A 16,957-nucleotide genomic window follows, 5' to 3' on the forward strand; every position below is an offset into this window, starting at 1 on the left:
TACGTAAAGTGCATCGTGGTAACAACAAAACGGTTGCATGCCATGAGATGCGCACGTTTGCTCTGTGACTAAAATGCAAAACGTTAAGTAAATGTTTACCGCAAAATGGTTGATATTTCAGGCATTCATTAACCTGTCTTGGCCACGTTCCCAACTCATTTAAAACTACTCCTATGCAACTGTTTCGTTTAGCCAAATTACCATTACCAAGCCATTAAAATTGTGCAGTAAAAAGCCATAAAGAAGATCCATTGCGTTTCGAATTGGTTTCAGGCATTTTAAATATGCAAATAATAAGCAAGCAGAGTCATATCCTAAATATTATTAGCAAATACCTTTAGGTATTGGAATTTCTAACTATTATTCACAAAAGAAGCTATTCTGAAAGGGTCTCCGTCGATTGAATAACTTCATGAATTCTTTGGAAAATTTTACTTGTCATGTTATTTCTGAGATTTCACATCAAAATTTCCACAGAAATAAGTCACGTATGTGAATTTAAGCCATCAGGAGGACATTCAAGGCAATTCGTGGCACATGTCCCACAGGAAATTCGATTCGTATGACTTTATAGATATAGAGGGGTAACTGCCCCCTGATTTGTGAACTTCCCCCATTCTTTCGAGGAGGAAGTCGTGGACAAAATAAAACTGAATTGACTGTCTTAATGCACTTTGTAATGGACTTCGCCTTGGGCTTCGTGCTAGCCTTTTTCTTTTCTGTGTGCATTTCCTGGCACGTTTTATGTTTCTTTGGTTTTTGCACCTCTCTGCAAAAAGGTTAAATGTCGACATCGCCGCCTTTCTTGGACTTCCTTCGCCTTGGCCGGCAAAAACCAAAAAAATAACAACATGAAAATACGAAACAATTTTTGTTTTTGGTTGTGGCAACTGTGGCAAGGTCTACAAGGTTAAGTTGTATGGTCGTTAGTGCAACCACTTGCGGTTTCATTTACGACCTGATCATTTAGACATTGCAATTTAGATCTAAACCAGTTTCACAAGTAACCTTTTCAGCCAAACTCCTCGGATGCGTATGATATTTGTGAAGGAGGGGCGTGCTGTTTTAACAACTAATAATTTATAAACAAAAACTTGCAAATTGTTGATAAATTTTGTTGAATTTTACAAAAGTATTCAGCACGCAAAGTAATTTGTGGCATCCGTTGGCGTGACTCCAAAAGATCTGTGCGCCAGTGCGTCTATGCGTGATGATGAAGCTTGAAGTGTGAAGAGAAATAAAAACGAAAATGGGCAGAGTTTCAATTACCATCAATTTGTAATGGCCTTGCCACCGATGATGTATCTGAACTATGGCCTAAAAATGAAAAACTGTGTGTGTGTGTGTCAGCTTTCAATATGCAATCAATCAACTTTTCCAGAATTCACTACACTTCATTTTTCAGTAAGGATCTACAGTAATAAGTCGATATTGTGAACACATTACCTTAGAGGTCACTAACTTTGCATAAATTTGAATGACAAATTTAAATTTTCAATATTGGAAAAACGATCTTAAAGTGTGTCCTGTAAATAAACGCACATTTACAATTTACTTTTCACTCTTGGCAGGGGTTACTATTTATAACAAAAACTAACTGACGACCACAACAAAGGCTGCCGCAGTGGCGGAAACGCCCAAGTTCTATTTTCAATTTGCTAGCGTCAATTGTAGGCAATCAGTTGCATGCCACGACGAAATTTCCTCACTTCCTCTCCACCCTCTCCCTATTTCACTCGAACCTTTAATGTGTCACTTGTCAAAGGAAAACCATTGCCTTGGTTGAGTTTGCCATCATTCCGAGCACTACCCTATGCCAATTAGACATATCTGCTTTAATATTCAAATTGCAGTATTCAACACGAAAATAATTTGTCCTACAACTAATAATTTTAAGACCTGTTTGAATAGCTTTACCATTTGAATCCAAAGTGTCAATTAATCAGTAACTGTTTATTTACCTTTCTCATAGTTAAACATTCATTTTGCCCATCTATTTTTTGGTCAATCTTATGGCCATTTGGTAATAATTTAAAACAATAGCTTGCAAATTGCAAAAGATATTCAATTTCCTAATTTTTTATTTGCTAATTAAGTGGGTGGAGATAACGAGAAAGGGAGAAACATTTGTCTTTATTCCTAACAAGCTTTATAATCTTGAGAGTTTCAAGAAGTCGCAGAAATTAGGTACTTATAGTGATCATTATCAGTCCATGATAATCCTTTGTTATATCAGCTTCAAAAATTGCGTATACGACCATTTGACTCATGACCTCTTATATTTGGTAGATAACATTAACAATATCTAGTTGGACATCAGAAATAGACCAACTACTTTAGAATAAATGAACAACTCAATGTCGCTGTCATGTTCAAGCCAAACTTTTTTTTACCCACATCCAGATTCTGCACTAAGTATTTAAATTTGTTTTAACCGCAAAGAAAAAAAAAAAAAAAAAAAAGGAAAAATAAAACCAGACAGCATCTTTGGACTGCAAAAGCGAAAGTTTTCTGCCGCTTGCTTGCTCACTTGATGGGAATCTCAATCTCATTGCAGTCTGTTGGTCATTTATCTTTGGCTCAATTTACGCTTACCTAATCGGCATGGCTGGATTGAATAGAGGGGGAATAGAGGGGGAGAGCTGTAGTTGCAAGAGATGAGCCGGTCTTTTGGTGTTGTCTGTCGGTCTTCTGTGGGCATTCTTTTTGAAGCATTTGCCACGCGTTTTAGTTAGCTATAAATCGCATTTGGTATTGGTTATCGAGTTCGCTTTAGAGCACTTTCAATCGCCGTCACTCTCAGAGCTCAGGGCTCATCTTTCACAATATTTTGTCTTCTTTCGTGCCGTCCTGGCAACTCTGGTTTATGTAACCCAAAAAAACATTTCAGCCTTAACTGTCATTTCTTGTATATTCTTTCACTTTTCGTTTTCTGGAAGATGTTCAGGCGGCCTTAATTGATTTGAACAAGTTTTCGGTGTTTTATTTTTTCTTATTTTTATTTCTTGGGGCTTTGTTGATTTTGGCAATTTGGTTTAAAAGTATTTTTCACCCATTTGGCCTTGCTCTCAAGTTCCCTTTCGCTCTACCTCTCTCTCTCTTTCTCTCTCCTTCTTGCTGGCTTACTGTCTCGTGTTTAGGCTCAATCAATCTTGTGACCTCAACTTTCGGGTTTCCATTCCATTGAAAGTGTGAAAATTGAAACCAATTTAGGCAGAATATGAATTTTTGTTTTACATTTTCATACTTTTGTTTACATTTCCCTTGTCCAAAGATTGTATAATTTTAGAACAACTTCAATTACAAGTTTAGTGAACTGCGAAATGAGCAATGAGATAGATATCCACTTGAATTTAATAAAAAAAAAATTAAATTTCATGAGAATTGAGAAATTCAATTACTCACTAAATCCAGAGTCAAATCAAAGTCGCAATTTGAGATATATTCCTTAAGTGCTTCTAACTCGATTACAGAGTGGAGCGAACTCAGGGGTGACTGGAGGCCAATGAGAATTAAACACATGAACGAGACAAGACAAAAGCCCAGAGGATGAGGCAGCAGCTTGAGGGGATTAAAATGGGCACTTACTTAAGAAGACGTCAAGGAAACTAACCGCTAGCAACAATGCCAGAGAGATACAAAGATAGAGAAACGAATTGTGCGAAAAGTAAAAGGAGACCCAGCATAGGAACAACGTTACACAGTTGTCGCAATACAAGTATTAGTAGTAGTCGTAGTAATTGTGGTTATTTCTACAAGACACTTGCATAAGACATGGCCACTCTGTCGGTTTGTCTTCAGTTATTGACCATTTGCTTTAACCAAATTGCATCCAGAGGAACAACTCTATGTGGTTTCCGTCTATCAATGAGAAGATGTTTGACAGGTTATTTCAACAGATATGCAAATTCCCCATCTTCAACCATTGTTTGGATCAATGCTGAATGATTGCCTGACAGTCGCACGTGCAACAAGCAGTGTGTCCCCCCCTCTCTCTGTCACACACACACACACACACACACACACTCATATTGGAGGCACGTGCAGATGCCAAGTCAAGTATGCAAGGAAATGCAAAATGTGTGTACATTCCCAGATTTACTCTTGTCTATAAGTATCTAACTAGTTAGGTTCATTCAGTTTCACCTTAGTCAACAATTGCCTCAGTGACCGCGATGCCATCGCATAGCAGCGTTTCCCACAGTCAATATATAAAAAAAACACACACACACAGATTATAAACACAATTCCAAATCCAATTCGAAAAAAATCATAAAAGATTTCACTTTTTAGCAGTACGTGCAGCTTCAATTTCAACTTTATTTGCACAAAGTGAACGATATATGTATGAATGAGCGATGTATGCATAATATATCCAACTATTTTTGTATTCCCCACGGCAACTGCAATATGTATTTGTATGTAAGAGTGAATCACTTGCAACTTGCAGGCGTGGCAACACAATATAATTCATTGCAATATAATTTTCAACAAATGCAAATCTTCTGTAGCCCAGTGGCAAAATGACAAGCTCACACTTCTTCTATGCCATTCCATTCCATTCATTGAGATTCAAATGGCATGTGATGGCATTTTAAAGCTCTGTGATATTGTATTCTAATATTAAATAGACGAATCGTCCTTGATTCTTCTTGTGTGTGTGTGTGTGTGTCTGTGTGTGGAATGGAAAGTCACAACTTGTTGCCCCATTTGAGTTTTATGAGTTCATTAAAAAAACTTTTACGATTTATTTTAAATTGCAGCAGCAAAACCAACCTCAAGATGGGAAGTATATATACTTCTTTTTTTCCCACACACACACACTCACACACGCATCTTTAGTTGGTTTTTTTAATGATTTGCATCAATTCGAAGAATACTTTATGTTTGGACTTCTTTTGGTAATGTTGTGACAGCTTACGGCAAGGTGCCTAATTGAAGTTGAAGTTGATGGGTTGGGGCGTGTATCAGAGGGGCGGGAGGCATCCATTTTCCATCGCTGTGCTGTCAAAAGGAAACTTGTTTTTCCAACTGCATACACATGTACATATACATACTTATACATGTGTATGTAGGTTGGTGCCTCGTTTGGTTACTGTGTCGACGAAAAGTGATGCCCAGGTTGACGCTTGTCGATTTCGATTTCAAGTGACAGCTCGTGAACCTCAACCCACACGCACACACGCACACACACACGCACATAACTCTTCCGCCAAAAAGAGTAAAACTAAGAAAAAAAAAAAGAAGAAAGATTTTTCAACCAAGTGTTTGCTTTCAACTTGAAAGATGCCAAATGTGAAATGCGAAACTGGCACGTGTGAAATGTGGCCGACCTGCAGCCGGGACCATTATTAATGTGCCTCTTCTCCTACAACTACAACATCGCAAACAACAAGGCTTAAGCATCGTTCGCCATCTGCAACCGGTTAGATGCGCATACGTAACTCTAACACATTAGAGAAGTGAGAAGCGTGGCAAGAAAATGTCATGCTTACCACCAGACACAGACACAGCCACAGCCACAGACCTTCCTGGCCACCAAGACCGAACCGAACCAAAGCCTGCCAGGCAAATTTGAATAATATTCTAGGGAAACAAAATGCCAGCCATTAAAATTCAAATGCATACTAAAAATGTGCAACAACCCAACACTTGCCACCATTTGCTGCCCCTAACGCCTTCTGTAAATGTTATGGAAATTTTAGGGCAACACTTTTCACCCCCACACATGAGCCGAAATGGAGCAAAAAAAAAAAGGAAGTAAGTGTACAATTTTCTTAGACCATATTGCAATTAAATTGCTAACGAGGTGTCTACCAAGGAGTGTCAGATGAATGCAAACAACCTATTGAAAAGTTTATGCTAAATAGATTTTAAGAAATACTTTTATCAACTTATTTGTAAGCTTCATTTTCTTTCTCTTTTTTTTTTTTTTTTTGTTGTGTATAAGTTTCCTCTCAACGCAGAGAATTAAGGATAATCTCCATTGTAAGTAACTGAAACTTTTCAAGTGATGGAGGAGGTCGGTGGTGGAGGCAAAACTTTTAGTTGAGACTTAATTGCAACTTGTTTAATCACTCACACAGCTGGCGAAGGTTAATGACACGCATTTCAATTAAGTTTTAGTAAGCGCAAAAAACTTTTAAATTCTGCTTTAGTTAGGCATTAAATTGAATGCATGAAAAAGGCCTCCAACAAAAACATTTGACGTCATACACACACATACACTCTCAGAGAGTCATTTACATTTTCTTTCATAGCATAAACGACCTTAGACAATTTGATGCTGATGAAGCTGAACCGAGGCAACATTAATTGCCAAACGGTCAAACTAAAAAAAAAAAAGACGGCCTAAGAAACAAAAAACTAAAAGTCGTTGACACTAATTAGCATTTACAAAGAGTTCAAATTTTACAGCAGCCACTAGTCCAGCGGTAAGATGTTGCCAACATATTCAATTGAAGCGAACATAAAATAAATAATAAGCCTACCAATCTTGGCCAAATCTAGCGATGTATGTATGGACAGATGGCACCCAAAAATGTCAAATGTTAAGCAGTCAAGTAGTCAAACAAGAGTCAAAACTTTACCATGGTTCGGCGATGCCAACTATGAAATATTCAACGAAATGAACATCGTATTCAACAATCAAGTAATGGCAAAAACAAAAACAAAAACACAAAAACTATGCACATCGAGAGACTCTATCGTTTCCATCTTTTTGCCTCATCTGCCCCTCATCTTTCATCTGTTTCCCCGTTTCGCTGGGTATTTGCTTAACAAACAGGAAGTAGCGCTGGGCAGGCTGACTGGAGATGGAGCTCCAATACAATAACAAGCGACAAAAGATGCAGGAAGCAACAAATGTCATCGTCGTTGTTGTTGCTGTTGCTGCTGCTGTTGTCGGCGGCAACTTCCTAGCCACCAAAATCCCAGAGTCGAGGGATGAACATACTCCCGTTGTGATGCTCATTGCGTGAGCAAACGCTATCGCTATCTTTCAGTGTCAAGACTGTAAAGTCTGCCAAAGGCAGACAAGACAAAAAAAAAACTCAAATAAAGTTTTTGTCTTTTATGCAACCGCCTTTAAAGTTCACCCACTCTATGCTTTAAAATTTAAAGACAAAACGTTTGAAATACCACGTAAAAATCGGTTTCTGAATTTCCAATCGAATTTCATCTTGTTTTGTTTTAAGATCAGTCATTAGATAAGTTTAACAGCATCCAAAATGCTTAAGAGGCTTTCTCATTGCACTTATCTGTTTAATCTACAAGCAAATCTTTTGCTTGTCGAAAGGCAAAATTTCTGGTTATGTCAATAACGATTTTTTTTTGAAGAAGACAGCGTATTTTTTAAATGAATACAGCTTTTGAGTACCTTTTTGAGATGCCGACTCAGTTTTTTTGATTCTAAATAGGCATTTCTGTTTATTATAACGGATGACTTCTTCATAAGCTAACTCTCCGTTTCACTCTTCTATATCTATCTGTATCCCTGTATAGAATCATGTGGCATTTTGTGCATTTAATCTTCTTTTCATAGGAAGATTCTAAAAGATTATTAGAAATCATCGATTAGAATCAACAAAACTACATAATATTAGAACAAATTGAACTGAATTTTAGAATTTGTTAAGAAACAAAAGTATTTCTGTCTAAAAGTGGCTTACTTTCAGTCTAAATAGAGTTATAGAATATAGAATTAAAATTTACTCAGTTGAAGAAATATTACTTTATAACTCAAAAAGTTTTAGTCAAAGAGTAGGTAGAGGCACTGAATAATTTATTTCTAATCATTTCTATAAATAAAAAACTAATTTTTTAAGTGTATTGGGCAGATTAACAAAAACATTTATTTAAAATCAAAATCCTGTACTCTCTGTAAATGGTAATGGTTGAATTACTTGGCCTTTATTCCAATTGTCTGCCATTGACTCTTGTGCCTCATGAATTTCTTTGCCGTTTAGTGCCTGTGGTTGCCTTTTTCCCATCTCTTTCTCTCACTTGCCACATTGTTGAGCGTGAGATTTAATGCTGTTGCTTTTTTTTTTTTGGGGCCGTGTTGCGGTTTCTTTTCTTTTTATTATTTTGGCAATCACCTTTGGCGCTTTTTCCGACGTCATTCGGAAGTTAAAGAAAAATCGCTTAAGTGGTTGGAAAAAAGCAACTGAAAATAAAAATGAAAATTAGGCAACTTTAGCATTGAAAATAATACAAAATGCAAATGCGATTGCGATTGCACCTCAAACCGAATCACATTCGCATTCCCATCAATCTCTATCGTTGCCGCCGTTTTGGGTGCCGTTTGGGGGCGATGGAGTTGCATTTAACATCAACTGATTGCTGCTCCTTGGCGATTGCATCTGGTATCCAAGTTGCGGGTGTTCGCTTGCCGTTGCCATTGCCATTGCCGTTTCCCACTGCGAAATTTATTGCAACGACAAGTTTATCAATAAAGGAAAATCCAGGTAGAAAACAAAACAAAAACGAATAACATTTGGCGTTCGTTAGCCAACATTTTTGCATACGGCCTGAGACCTGGACCTGGACCTGGACCTGAACCTCATGCTTACGCAATTTCATTTCAAGGTGAAATCGAATTGAAATCGGAATCGGAGAGAGACAGGAAATGTTGTTGCCAATGCCAGCAGCAGCAGCTGTAGTCGTAGTAGTTGGTAACATTGTCAGCAGTTGCATTTAACGATTTGAAATCTTTCTCTCACTCACTCACTCTTTCTCCATTAGCCACTCTTCCCCACATAAATCGGTCAACTGACTTTTCTGGCATTTTTGATTGATTTACTAAACAGTTTAGTGATAATTAACAACGCCTTCGATCCAATCGTCAATTGCGGCTCTCCATTTCTCGGCTCATTCGCGATAATCCGCATGATTCATAGACAAAATTTAATTGGTTGGATTATAATTGGTTGTAAATTTTGAGCACTTGTCAAGCAAACTACAAACTGGCAACTCAACAACAACAACAGCAGGACTTTAAGCCAAATTGCCTCAGTTGTCGTTTATTCAGGCGATTGAGTGGTCAATTTTTGGTTGGCTTTTCTTTTGTGTGCGTGAAAGGCAAAAAGCGTTTTCCAATTTTATTTAGTTAAATGAAATTACTCGCCTCGAAACACAATGAAACATTTGACCTGAGGATTGACATATAATTGAATAAAAAAAAATAGTATCTTGGTTAATGTTCATTTTTTTTGCTTTTGTTCAATCGTTTTTTTCTCTTTCTGCAGTTTATTGGACATTCGATGCGATGGGTGTTGAAACACTTCATTAAACTTAACGCAATTAACCAAGTGACTAGCGGAATGAAAAAAGGGAAATATGAAAAATCACAAAGACCTGCACAATTTTTAACTGTGTCGACAATTTTATACACTTATCAAACCTTTTTTTCTGGTTGGCAACATTTGCAATTACTTTGTGCGAATGTTGAAACCAAATATGGCTTATCCGTGTGAAAAGTTGCTTAGGATTGTAGATTAGTAGGATTCGTGGGACAAAAGCTTTAAATTTCGGGACCTTAGAAAGCTAAGAAGGAGCTAAGAATCTTATAACTCTTTTCACTATTGCCTCTCACCTCACCCTTAGGTTTCGAAATGTGGGGGAATGATGAAAAAAAGTTCTTCATTGAAGAAGAACCTTTCTGCATTAGTATATTTATTTAATGTACCGACTAAAAAATAGAAAAATATTGAACAAATTCAACAAATTCAAAAAGAAGTAAGGGTGGAAGTAATTTCTATAACTATAATATATGATCTACTCTGTAAAAAAGAAGATGGATCTGCTTAGATTGATCGATCAGCTGCTTGTATAACAAAAGAAGTACTAGTTTATGAAAATTAACTACTAAAAATTTAATTACATTTCATTCTGTAAACCAGAAATGATTATTTCTAATGTAAAGGAAACAACAAGTGATAATTAAATGAATATTTCTTTGGAAGCCATATTAAGGTCCTTTCCTTTTCGAAATGAAAATTGTTGAAATTTTATAGCAAAATGAATATACCTTTTCCATAAAGTATCATCGATAATATTGTTGATTACCAACAACAATAACGGCAACAACAGCAAACACTAAATAAGCAACAATCAGTAATCACAACAAGCAAAAATCTCATTTTGTCGACAATTTGGAAAAGTTTTAATGGACATTTTTATTTTTCATGACTTTTTTTCTTCACATTTTTCGCCAACTTGGCTCTGAAGGTGATAAAATATCAATTTACGGTAAATTAAATGATTTCAATCTTAATTATATTGAGGGATTATTATAATTAAAGACTATGAAATTCTCGTCTGAATGGTCTGGTGGCAAATTACATTCCGCCTTGTCTGTTTTGTTGTTGCTATTCACACAGTGGCACACTTACAGTCACTCACATTCATTCAGTCGTTCATTCATTCGGTCAGTCTTACACTTACTCACTCACAGTTGGTTGTTTTTTTCTTTTTTTTGCTTTCTGCCTGTTTGAGAAAGAAATCCCCTGCTTGGCATACAATAATAACACTTAATAATACATACAATCAACAACAGAAGAAGACGAGAAGCAAAAAAAAAAAAAAACAACCTATAAATCCACAAAACTGAACTTGCACAAATTCAAATTATTCAAATTGCCATTGTCTCCTTTTGATTTTCACTTTCGTATGGTGGGGGACTTTTCTTGGTGGGTTTTCCAGTCTGCTGGGATCGTGAGGAAATTTTAGACTGCAGTTGCATTTACCATTTCCATGAGAGTTCCATTTTTTGTCGAGGAGTCGAGGAAAGTCTGCTCGCCTGGCCAGCTGACATTCAAGTGTGAGATACGATTCCTCGTTCAAGCCAGGCCCAAAAAGCCCAGCAGCGAGAGCGAAAGTGCACGACTGAGACTCTGCCACTGGGACTGAGACTGAGAGTGAGAGTGGCCATTGGTGGAGATGACGCAGCGGCTCTCAACGGGAAATCGACATCATCATCATCATCAGTGTCGTCGTCGTCGTCGTTGGCTCTTGGCTGTTGGTACAGTGCGGTAATAAGTTGATTGTGCGGTAATTTCGGTTTCACTTGCCGTCCTACACACACACACACACTCACACAAGATTGATACTCACAAAGAGTTACCAATCTCATAGCTGAGAGATGAACATACTCACAGACTCAGAGGCTGCTCATTATTGGCCTGCTAGTTAGCTACTTCAGCCTGGCCTGACTTGGCCTGGGCCACGCATGTGCATCATCATCTTCATCATGATCATCATCGTAGTCGTCATCGTCGTCGTCGTCGCCTTTGGTGCAAAAACAAAACCAAACACAAAAAGATACTCTCCCAGATGCTCTGTTGCCGTCTAGGCTTTACGTGTGTATGTGTGAGGGTATGTGTGTGTTTTTGGCTTTTGCTGAATTTCTGTATAAATTGATGATGCCGCTGCATTGGTTCGTCAGTGAAGCATTTGATTTGGTCTAATAAACAACAGTGAGAGCCAACCAATCCCAAAGGATATATTAATAAAACGTGAGGCAGCTTGAACTGTGGAAACCAAATCTGAGTCCCCAATATATAACCAAAATTTGTTTTGTTTCGTATCCACACACAGACCTAGGATTACTGTGATAGTGCAAAAGTGTGCAAGTGTTTCCCAGATCGATTCCCGAAAAATCCGTTTATTTGAACAACGCGTCCTCTAAAACCCGTGACCAAGCAGCCATGAAAGCCTTCATCTTAATGTCCTGTCTGGCCCTAGCTGCCGCTCGTCCTGAGGCCGGCTACAACTATAATCGCCCCGGTGGTGGCGGTGGCTTCGGAGGTGGCTCCAGTGGAATTGGTGGCGGAATTGGTGGTGGCTTTGGAGGTGGCCATGGCGGTGGCGGCGGCGGTGGTGGCGGTGGCGGTGGATTTGGCGGTGGCTTCAGCACCTCAAGCAGCTCATCCAGCTTCGGCACTGGAGGTGGAGGTGGTAGTGGATTTGGAGGTGGATTCGGCGGTGGATCCGGTGGTGGATTCGGAGGAGGTGGTGCGTTCAACAAAAGCTCATCCAATCTCTAGAGTGTAGGCTAAAATGCAAAATGATTATTTCTTACAGGCAGCATCGGAGGTGGTTTCGGAGGAGGCGGGGGTGGTGGCACCACTCTAGTGCAAAAGCACATCTATGTACATGTCCCACCACCCGAGCAAGAGGAAATCCGTCAGCGTCCCAACTTGCCAGTTGGTCAGTCTCAGAAGCACTACAAGATCATCTTCATTAAGGCTCCATCCCCACCCTCGTACCAGGCTCCAGTTATCCCACTGCAGCCCCAAAACGAGGAGAAGACCCTGGTCTATGTGTTGGTCAAGAAGCCCGAGGATCAGCAAGATATTGTCATTCCAACACCAGCTCCTACTCAGCCCTCGAAACCAGAGGTTTACTTCATCAAATACAAGACCCAGAAGGAAGCTGGAGGCATTGGAGGCGGCAATGGTGGATTCACTCAGACCAACACCGGCAACGGCTACTCGACCGGTGGCGGTGGTGATGGCGGCTATTCAACTGGCGGTGGTGATGGCGGTTCTATCTCGGCTCCATCCAGCAACTACGGACCACCTGGAAAGTCTGGCCCATACTAAGGCTCTTCCTCATAACCATCATCAGCAGAAACATCATCAAATCCATCAACATTAACAACATCTCAGCATCAGCACCACCAGCATCCACACTAGTTTCAACACCAACTTCAAAATCGGCTCAAGCTGCTGACTAGTCCTGTCTCTCATAAATTACATCACACAAAAACAAAGACAAACAAACACACATCAACAACAAGAACAACTGAATGAAACCATTATTGGATCCGTCCTCGGACTGGACGACTTACCCCCAACGTGACGATCTTCTACCACACACAAGTGTTGACTCTTCTGACACTCTAATCCACTCTACTCTACTCTCTGCCCAAAACATGGGTCCCAACTTTTGTATATATATAATTTTCAATTTTTCACGCTTTCCTTTCTGTCCGTTTCTCTAACTCCAATCCTATTCCAAATCTCTCACATACATATTTCCCCTGAAGTCCTACAATCCCCAATCCATGTTGGAAAAGAAAGCCTTGAAATATCTAAATAGCTAAAAGAAGTGACAAATGTTTCGTTCCTTGCCATTGGGAACTTCATTTGGCACTTGAAGAGCGATAGCAGAAGAAGAAATTAATATGGCATACATATTAATTATAATCTATATATATATATAAATATATAAAATATTCTAGATTTAAGTACTATATGCACATTAAAAAAAAACAACGGTGACAAAATTACAAAAAAAAAAAAAAAACAAAGCATTTTTTATTAAATTTTTCCATTTGCGAGAAAGTAAAGCTATTTGAAGGTCCGGCCCTTCGATTCGATTAAGATTAAATTCACCCAACAAAAATTGAGCCATTAATTATTTCCTTCCACTTAATTTAGTTAGCCTAAATAACCAAAATGAAGGAGATAATTTAAAGGGTCAGAAAATGAAATTGAGAGTACTTTAACTCGGTTCAAACTAATTAAAAAGTAATTTCATGGCATTATAGCCATAACTTTAATGTGAAATTTTTCGTTCAGCCTGCACTCCTCACCGCCCCAGACTTAGTTTATTCTAAGCAATTTTCTATGACCTACTCGGTAGGGAAATTAACGGTTTCCAGCACTTAAGCTTCCAAGCAAAGACCAAAAAGAAAGAGGATTAAGTTAAAGGAAACACAGAGAAACGAAGAAAAAACCTGACCAGAAATGTCCATTTTAATTAAGTTGACTCGTTTGAATGCTGCGAATTCCAAGTTTCTTTTGAACTCCTTCCACTGCCAGAGCCACCGCCGTCATCACTCACCCACCAGTCAGACCCACTTTGGGGTACTTTAAAGTCAGCTGGTAAAAAGTGCCTGGATACCACGACAATACCGCAATTATGTGCGTGTGTGTGTGGGTGAGCTAACAAGCTGAAGGTGCTGAGCTCGAAGAATGGAGTGGAAAGTACAAAGTTTACAACTGTTTAGTTTTAGTTAGGTGTCCCCCCACTTCCCCCTCTATCGCTCTCTCTTTCTCTCTCTATCCACTTTTTGTCTAAAGTGTTAGCTCCATCCTAAATTATCGAAAACTTTTGCCAGGCTTTTATCTTGGCATCTTACTTCTCGCTGGGATTTCAAGTATCTCCAAAGTCACTAGCCCTGTTCAGTCTGTGGTTAACAATTTTTAAGTGTTTTCCTTTATTTTTCTTTTTCTACCCTGTACAAATACGGCAATCAAGTATACCGAAATTAATGTAAAGTGTATGTAACAAACAACCGGAATTAAATAACAAACATTTCATTTTACTTTTTGTTACTTCCAATAAACAACTGAATAATATTAAACTCTTTTATTTTCAAACCTTCTTCTTAATAATGACATCCACTTTCTATTTTCTCATTAAATGTTGATTAAAATAAGCAAATAAACTTTAGAAATAAGTAAAAATAGGCAGCAACATGCATGGAATAAACTTTATCAACAAATTGCTTTCGACCACCTATGGACCTATGGTGTCCATGAGTACGCTCAAATCGTGTATTAAGACATTATAAAGGACTATCGTTTGTAAATAAGTGAATCATTGAGAAGAGCTACGGTAAAAAGTCTTCAATCAATATTTTGGCATATTTTAACAGTTCTGAATTTCGAGGAAAACAAAAAATTGATATAATGAAAACAACACGTCAATCTTTGTCAATGTAAGAAGGTGATATTATACACACAACTCATGGCCATGCTATATATGATCCGACCTATAACCCTGAAGAAAAACCTATACTTAAAATAATAAGCCAAGTCCTTTGGGTAAAAGATTGGGCAATAATTGTGGGAAAAATCCTTTACTTGTAGTTCTGTAATTGATTACGTACATGCGTAAGGTTCCGAACCACGCATATGGGACACAATTGATACTTGTGCGAATTCCAAACATATACTTAAACAAATATTATTTATTCTGCGAAATTGTGGGAAAAATCCTTTACAAAAAGGCTAAAACAAATGTCACAGATTGATTGCAATGCAGACTAAAATTTGAAAATATAAATAATGGTAGATCAAAATAATTTACCACAGTTGCGAAAGGACAGTGAAGAAACTACAACAAAAGTTAAAGAAAAACGAAAGAAATGTTATTCCAGTTATTGAGAAAGCCTGGACCGGAGGAAATGAGGGTATCCTCGGATGCTTTTACTTATTTCGAATATGGAATGACTATTGTTGGCTGGCTACCACCTAGGAATGGCCAAAAACTCTATACGGTGTTTAGAGTATTTGTGTTTATGTGGTCGATTGTATATTTCCCCTTTGGTTTAATTACAAGTTATATTAAAGACATTGCAAGCTATTCGCCAGGCGAACTTCTCACCTCGCTGCAGGCTTGTATCAATGATTTTGGATGTACATCGCGAGTGACACTTTTCTGTTTGAGTCTATCAAAGTATCATGAACTAAAGAAGATATTGAATCGTTTGGATGAGTACCTTGTGGATGGAGCAGATCGTCGTAGGATTCACTTGTCGGTCATAAGGTGCAATGTAATCTATGTAATATTTCAGATAATTTACACCAACTACAGTATAATGGCATTTGCAAGTGCGACCTTCAATGGCATGACGCCGTTGCGCATCTATAATCCAGTCATTGATTGGAAATCGAGCACAACAAATTTGTGGATAGCCTCCTTTTGGGAGTTATTCCTTCTTTTCTTTGGAGTGATGCAAAATCAATTGGTGGACGTCTTTATGGTCCTTTATTCTTCTATGCTGAGAGCTCATCTCGGTGTGCTTCGAGAAAGAGTTTGTAAATTACGTTTAGACACCGAAGAGACAGAGGAAAAACGTTATGAGAACTTAAAAATTTGCCTAGCGCATCATAAACTCATTTTGGAGTACGTATTGAAGGAGCCCTAAAAATAATAACGACACACTAAATTTCTTTTTTCTTCTCCCAGATATGTCGAAATAATGCGACCTTTAGTTTCAAGAACCACTTTTATACAATTTCTATTGATTGGCGCTATTTTGGGTTGCACTTTGGTTAATCTGTTCTTCTTCTCTGACTTCTGGGCCGGATTGGCCTGCGTTGCATATGTAATTGGCATAATATGTCAAACATTTCCATTTTGTTACACTTGCGACCTGATAATGGACGACTGCGACAGACTGGCGTTGGCCATATTTCATTCCAATTGGTATAATTCGAGTCGTCGCTACAAATCGACTCTCATACAATTCCTGCATAAAGCTCAGCAACCGATTGCCTTTAGTGCTGGCTCCATATTTTCCATTTGTATGCAAACCAATATAAAGGTTAGTGTCCAAAGACTTTTAAGAAGAGTTGTCAGAGATTTAATTCTTTTCCGTTTTGCCTAAAGGTGGCCAAGTTGGCATTTTCTGTGGTGACATTTGTAAAACAAATGAACATTGAAGAAAAGCTAAGGAAGAATTGAATGAGGAACATATCGTAATGGAAGTGAAACCTCATCAGACCACACATATAAAATACACACACACTCGCACTCTTTTCTCTATACACCTTCGAACACCGCTTTTTCACAGCACGAATCAAGATAATAGAAAGTCTAATCTAGGAACCTTAACAAAAGCCTAGACTAACTGATAGCTCGAAAGCTGAGGTCTCAATTTTATTATAACCAATGAAAAATTTGTTTAATAAATAACACTTCTAATAAAAAATAAACTGCACAAGCAGTCAAAAAAATAATTGTTTACATTTTACTAATTAGAGTCGTAAAAAGTCAAAACTCCCACTATTCAATTGCTTAAACATCAATATCAAGGTAAAGACAAAAGCTACACTATGGTAGTAAAAGCGAAAAAAATAATTTCAAAGTGTGGAATCGCATATATACAAATCCTTAAGAAGGATAGGCCTTTTACCTTCCAACGGTTCGCTGAGAATTG

At 38.0% G+C, this 16,957-nt stretch overlaps 3 protein-coding genes across 3 annotated transcripts in view; all 3 read left to right on the forward strand.

The window, feature by feature from the left end:
• RYa-R (RYamide receptor) overlaps positions 1–16,957 on the forward strand; it is a 70,563-nt gene that overhangs the window by 41,714 nt on the left and 11,892 nt on the right. The gene's annotated exons all lie outside the window — the stretch shown is intronic.
• TwdlT (TweedleT) lies at positions 11,450–13,105 on the forward strand. The gene is made up of 3 exons (XM_068300271.1): positions 11,450–11,516; positions 11,599–12,015; positions 12,085–13,105. Exons 2-3 carry the CDS (start codon positions 11,709–11,711, stop codon positions 12,603–12,605), a joined length of 828 nt encoding a protein of 275 aa, XP_068156372.1. The 5' UTR covers positions 11,450–11,516; positions 11,599–11,708; the 3' UTR covers positions 12,606–13,105.
• LOC137585828 (odorant receptor 42b-like) lies at positions 15,614–16,576 on the forward strand. Its single transcript, XM_068301804.1, has 3 exons — positions 15,614–15,921; positions 15,985–16,342; positions 16,408–16,576. The coding sequence occupies exons 1-3, from the start codon at positions 15,614–15,616 to the stop codon at positions 16,480–16,482; spliced, it is 741 nt and encodes a 246-aa protein (XP_068157905.1). The 3' UTR covers positions 16,483–16,576.

Source organism: Drosophila tropicalis, unplaced genomic scaffold (genome assembly GCF_018151085.1).
Source record: "Drosophila tropicalis isolate 14030-0801.00 unplaced genomic scaffold, ASM1815108v1 contig_878, whole genome shotgun sequence".
Classification (NCBI taxonomy): domain Eukaryota; kingdom Metazoa; phylum Arthropoda; class Insecta; order Diptera; family Drosophilidae; genus Drosophila; species Drosophila tropicalis.